We start from the raw sequence: 6,000 nt of genomic DNA, 5'->3' as shown, positions 1-6,000 counted from the left end.
TCAATAAATTGGGGAAAAAAGTAACTTGCGTTACTTATTTGAAAAAGTAACTCAGATATTCTCTTGTAAATTAAAAAGTAATGCGTTACTTTACTAGTTACTTGAAAAAAGTAATTTGATTACATAACTTGCGTTACTTGCAATATATTACCCCCCAACACTGTATACTATCATTTATGCTGTTAAGCCTACAAAAACACACCTGTACCCAGTAGATTTGTCCATAATGAGAACATTTCCTCCATTAGCAAGAAGCACCGCACCATCTCCTCCACAGACGATCAGTCTGATTTTGTTATTCTTTAGCTGTAGTTGCTCTGGAGTAAATCAAATACTTTCATCAGTTCAACTTCTCTTAAAAAGAATAATAATAAGACTATAAAAATAAACATACTTTCATTATGATGTCATTAATAAACATACAGTTCAGATAAATATTAAATCGCTATGAGACATTTTATAAAGGCAATTAAAACATAAACAATATCCACAAGCTCCTGAGTTTAGAACGCCTACTACTACAGTTTCGCTAAACTCATTGGTTTAGATCCATGTCAATCACATTAGTCTGGCCAATCAACTGATTGAACCCCACCGACGAAACGGAGGGATCTGATTGGCTCACATGTACTTTCCTTCATAGGCGGATTGTGTGCAGCTAAAAAAACGATGCTAAGAAGAAATGACCTACTGTACGATATATTAACCCGTTAAGTTAAACAAATACATACCACATATCGCTGTTATCATACAAATTAAAGGTAAGTAGCAAATCAAGTCTGGAAATTATACAATATTCGCGTTTTGCTGTTGCGAAAATCCGTTTGCTAGCAGCGCCAGCTCCGAAAGCTCGAGGAGTCATCTCCATTTTGCTTGCTGTGATGAATGTTTACGCTCAACAATCCGCTTATTCTATAATTTATATCTGCTTCAGCTATTTTGCGTTATCATTTTTCTTTAAAGCTTGAATAAAGAGTGGTTTGAAGGGTTTGCTAGCATGTTGTTATGTAAACGGAGTGTTGCGTCATGTTTATTTACCCTCTGTTCATATTTAACTTGTTGTTTCTTCGCCCATGTATCTATAATTTGGTTATTGCCATTAGAAATTACTGTAGTGATGTTGTTTTTGCAGGGTATGTGTTTATAATGTATGAATTAAATAGGGGGTGGGGCACAGTTGTAGTGTTACTTAATGCCTCCATTGGGACAGGCAGTAAACACGCTGTTTAGTGTTTAAACAAAGACTGTCTTATAACCTAACCAGCTGACTACATATGCAGAATCGCTATGAGACATTTTATAAAGGCAATTAAAACATAAACAATATCCACAAGCTCCTGAGTTTAGAACGCCTACTACTACAGTTTCGCTAAACTCATTGGTTTAGATCCATGTCAATCACATTAGTCTGGCCAATCAACTGATCGAACCCCACCGACGAAACGGAGGGATCTGATTGGCTCACATGTACTTTCCTTCATAGGCGGATTGTGTGCAGCTAAAAAAAAACGACGCTAAGAAGAAATGACCTACTGTACGATATATTAACCCGTTAAGTTAAACAAATACATACCACATATCGCTGTTATCATACAAATTAAAGGTAAGTAGCAAATCAAGTCTGGAAATTATACAATATTCGCGTTTTGCTGTTGCGAAAATCCGTTTGCTAGCAGCGCCAGCTCCGAAAGCTCGAGGATTCATCTCCATTTTGCTTGCTGTGATGAATGTTTTACGCTTAACAATCCACTTATTCAATAATTTATATCTGCTTCAGCTATTTTGCGTTATCATTTTTCTTTAAAGCTTGAATAAAGAGTGGTTTGAAGGGTTTGCTAGCATGTTGTTATGTAAACGGAGTGTTGCGTCATGTTTATTTACCCTCTGTTCATATTTAACTTGTTGTTTCTTCGCCCATGTATCTATAATTTGGTTATTGCCGTTAGAAATTACTGTAGTGCTGTTGTTTTTGCAGGGTATGTGTTTATAATGTATGAATTAAATAGGGGGTGGGGCACAGTTGTAGTGTTACTTAATGCCTCCATTGGGACAGGCAGTAAACACGCTGTTTAGTGTTTAAACAAAGACTGTCTTATAACCTAACCAGCTGACTACATATGCAGCATTTTTAGGCATGTATTATATACATGTCTCATGTTTTTAATCAGTGACTTCAGTGGGAGGGCTGTAAGCATCTTATTAGTGTTCAAACAAAGGGTTTGTTTTAAAACCCAGTGAGCTGACTACCTAATTAGCTATATTTGGAAATCATAGGTGACTAAAACGTGCTGTCTGTGTAGGCATCTCGCTACGTTTTGAGACGGCTGAAAGCTACGTGCTTCATGTTGCATAGTATGTACACTCTAGGGATTAACAAGCTTCAGGGCAAGTCATTAATTTGTTCTTTTCCTTGTTTTTCAGAGAACTCCTGGTCAAGACTGAATATTTACAAAGACCAGTGTACTTACGTTCTGCACTGATTTTTGAAGCATATTTAAGGGCCATTTGTTTCACTCTTACTGCCTGTTCAGAGAGTTTGGTATCCTGCCACTGAGTATGTCAGTGGCTCTTCTCGTGCGATATGCCACGCTTAGCGGATCCCGTGTCTGCTGCAAGGCTGCTCTCGGCTTAACCGGCATCCACCAGGAAGACCCGAAACGTGCTCTACACACGCCATCATCTCCTCGGTGCAGCAACTCTCGCTTTGATCCGGACAGCAGTGGCCTTCCAACTACCTGGGACTCCTTTGGTATCTGGGACAACCGCATTGATGAGCCCATCTTGCTTCCGTCGAGCATCCGATATGGTAAACCCATTCCCAAAGTTAGCCTAGCCAAGGTGGGCTGCGCATCGCAGATTGGCCAGCGGAAGGTGAACGAAGACCACTATCAGCTATCGCAGATGACGGACAACATCATGTACTTTGCAGTGTTTGATGGGCACGGAGGTGCAGAGGCTGCTGAATTCTGCCACAGAAACATGGAGAAGCATATTAAGTAAGGATCAGTGGTTCTAAAGGAATAGTTCAACTACAGTGGTGGCCAAAATGATTAGAGCACTAGTATTTTCTCCAGCTAAAGAAATGGTTTTAAGTCAGTTAGTGTGTCAGTAGGAAATATCAGTTTACATTTCTAAACATTCATTTTGCCTACTGACACACTGCAGCAAAAGATAGATATAACTGACTTAAAACCATTTTTAGCTGGTGAAAATACTAGTGTTCTAATAATTTTGGTCATCACTGTAAAAATAAAAATTTGCTGAGATTTTACACGCCCTTAGGCCATTCAAGACATAGAGGAGTTCGTTTCTTTATCGGAACAGATTTGGAGAAATTCAGCATTACATAATTTGCTCACAGCTGACTACCTAATTAGCTATATTTGGAAATCATAGGTGACTAAAACGTGCTGTCTGTGTAGGCATCTCGCTACGTTTTGAGATGTGAATGCTACGTGCTTCATGTTGCATAGTATGTACACTCTAGGGATTAACAAGCTTCAGGGCAAGTCATTCATTTGTTCTTTTCCTTGTTTTTCAGAGAACTCCCGGTCAAGACTGAATATTTACAAAGACCAGTGTACTTACGTTCTGCACTGATTTTTGAAGCATATTTAAGGGCCATTTGTTTCAGACTCTTACTGCCTGTTCAGAGAGTTTGGTATGCTGCCACTGAGTATGTCAGTGGCTCTTCTCGTGCGATATGCCACGCTTAGCGGATCCCGTGTCTGCTGCAGGGCTGCCCTCGGCTTAACCGGCATCCACCAGGAAGACCCGAAACGTGCTCTACACACGCCATCATCTCCTCGGTGCAGCAACTCTCGCTTTGATCCGGACAGCAGTGGCCTTCCAACTACCTGGGACTCCTTTGGTATCTGGGACAACCGCATTGATGAGCCCATCTTGCTTCCGTCGAGCATCCGATATGGTAAACCCATTCCCAAAGTTAGCCTAGCCAAGGTGGGCTGCGCATCGCAGATTGGCCAGCGGAAGGTGAACGAAGACCACTATCAGCTATCGCAGATGACGGACAACATCATGTACTTTGCAGTGTTTGATGGGCACGGAGGTGCAGAGGCTGCTGAATTCTGCCACAGAAACATGGAGAAGCATATTAAGTAAGGATCAGTGGTTCTAAAGGAATAGTTCAACTACAGTGGTGGCCAAAATGATTAGAGCACTAGTATTTTCTCCAGCTAAAGAAATGGTTTTAAGTCAGTTAGTGTGTCAGTAGGAAATATCAGTTTACATTTCTAAACATTCATTTTGCCTACTGACACACTGCAGCAAAAGATAGATATAACTGACTTAAAACCATTTTTAGCTGGTGAAAATACTAGTGTTCTAATAATTTTGGTCATCACTGTAAAAATAAAAATTTGCTGAGATTTTACACGCCCTTAGGCCATTCAAGACATAGAGGAGTTCGTTTCTTTATCGGAACAGATTTGGAGAAATTCAGCATTACATAATTTGCTCACCAATGGATCCTCTGCAGTGAATGGGTGCCGTCAGAGCGAGAGTTGAAACAGCTGATAAAAACATTACAATAATCCACATGACTCCAGTTCATCAGTTAAAGTCTTGTGAAATGAAAAGCTCCATGCAGAAAAGTGAATGGTGAAACAAATTTATTTTCATCTCACATCAAAACCCACCAGTATATTTCTCCCCTGATTCAGAAAGTTTTCCTCTTTATAAAGCAATACTATAAGTTAAGAATGTCTTGATCTGCAAACGCAGATTTTTGCTTCAAGTTTTTAATTGATGGACTGGAGTCGTGTGGATTACTTGAGGATTATTGTAATGTTTTTATCAGCTGTTTGGACTCTAATTTTGACGGCACCCATTCACTGCTGGGGATCCATTGGTGAGCAAGTGATGTAATGCAAAATTTCTCCAAAACTGTTTAGATGAAGAAACAAAATTTTCATCAAGTTTAATTTTTGGGTGAAATATTTAATTAGTGGGCTTGTATTTTATTTTTTTATATCTCTGTTTTCTGAATTTTGCAAGAATATGCAAGATGTTTCATATACAACAAATGCTCATGATTTTACTCGCGTAGAGCTTTGTCATGATGCAAGCTCTGTATTTACTAACTATGAGACTAGTTCTTGGAGTTCCTTCCTTTAGAACTGATTATCTAAACCTGTTTAAACCATTCCATTATGGGCTTCTGAATCGGGGCATGTGGTGTTTCAGAATAACTAACTGTTTATAATGCATTTTTTATTTGTGTTTCAGAGACATTGCAGAAGAGGAGAATAACTTGGAATTAGTTTTAACCAAAGCATTTCTTGAGGTGGACAAAGCGTTAGCAAGGCATCTTCACTTCAGTGCAGATGGTAGGTCCTATTTTACGGATTTATTTATAATTTTATTTTATTTTTTTTTAGATTCATCTTTGTTGATAAGGATATTAAATGCTGTTGTGATAGAATAAATACAATTACACTAGGTCCATCATATTCATGTAGTGTGTGGCCCACTAGTGTGGCCTGCTGCGTGACATGTCCAATCTTGCCCTGTGTGTGTGCGTGTTATATTTACAACAGTCGCGGACCCAGCTTACCCCTATAAGAGCTGCAGCTCTGCGGTACCTTTATGGAGGCCGGAGGGTTAGATTGCTCCAGCGGGTCCTTGCGTGGACTTTTGGAAGGTTCCTGACCTTTCTCTTTCTTTCCTTTCTGTCTTTCTCTTTATCTCTCTTTACTGTGCTCTGCCTTCTTCACATGTGTTGGTTTCTGGAAATTGATTGATTAGTTGTGTTCAAAGCTTGTTTTTTATATATGGATAACACTAGTTTTATTTGATGTCAGAGAAAAGCACATTGTAGAATATTTACTGTGGGAGTCATTTTCAGTGAAGAAATGCTATTTGCTAAAAATAGATGTACCTCTTAAAATCAATTGCTTTTATGCTTTTTTTAATGCTTTTTTTCTATGCTAAGCATAATGTTTTGCTTAAACAATGGTGTTTACTTTTCTAACGCACGTC

The 6,000-nt window shown here is 39.0% G+C and overlaps 2 protein-coding genes across 4 annotated transcripts in view; one reads left to right on the top strand and one right to left on the bottom strand.

The window, feature by feature from the left end:
• LOC107594453 (probable E3 ubiquitin-protein ligase HERC4) overlaps positions 1–641 on the bottom strand; it is an 8,446-nt gene extending 7,805 nt beyond the window's left edge. Inside the window, exons 1-2 of the mRNA XM_016284508.1 lie at positions 632–641; positions 203–317 (exon numbers count right to left, since the gene is read on the bottom strand). Coding sequence (XP_016139994.1) covers positions 203–317; positions 632–641 — 125 coding nt within the window. The remainder of the gene's footprint in view (positions 1–202; positions 318–631) is intronic.
• A 99-nt stretch (positions 642–740) lies between these two features.
• LOC107594437 (protein phosphatase 1K, mitochondrial-like) overlaps positions 741–6,000 on the top strand; it is a 9,874-nt gene continuing 4,614 nt past the window's right edge. Inside the window, exons 1-3 of one of the 3 annotated variants that reach the window (XM_016284492.1) lie at positions 741–761; positions 2,422–2,996; positions 5,248–5,348. In XM_016284492.1, coding sequence (XP_016139978.1) covers positions 2,557–2,996; positions 5,248–5,348 — 541 coding nt within the window. In that variant the 5' untranslated portion in view covers positions 741–761; positions 2,422–2,556. Of the gene's footprint in view, positions 762–1,473; positions 1,604–2,421; positions 2,997–3,541; positions 4,119–5,247; positions 5,349–6,000 lie in introns of those variants that run through there. The other 2 variants (XM_016284490.1, XM_016284491.1) reach the window with 2 other exon arrangements.

The sequence above is a fragment of the Sinocyclocheilus grahami genome, unplaced genomic scaffold (assembly GCF_001515645.1).
Source record: "Sinocyclocheilus grahami isolate Dianchi unplaced genomic scaffold, SAMN03320097.WGS_v1.1 scaffold183.1, whole genome shotgun sequence".
Lineage (NCBI taxonomy): Eukaryota > Metazoa > Chordata > Actinopteri > Cypriniformes > Cyprinidae > Sinocyclocheilus > Sinocyclocheilus grahami.
The sequence above is the reverse complement of the archived record's forward strand: the minus strand, read 5'-3'. Positions and strand labels throughout refer to the sequence as shown.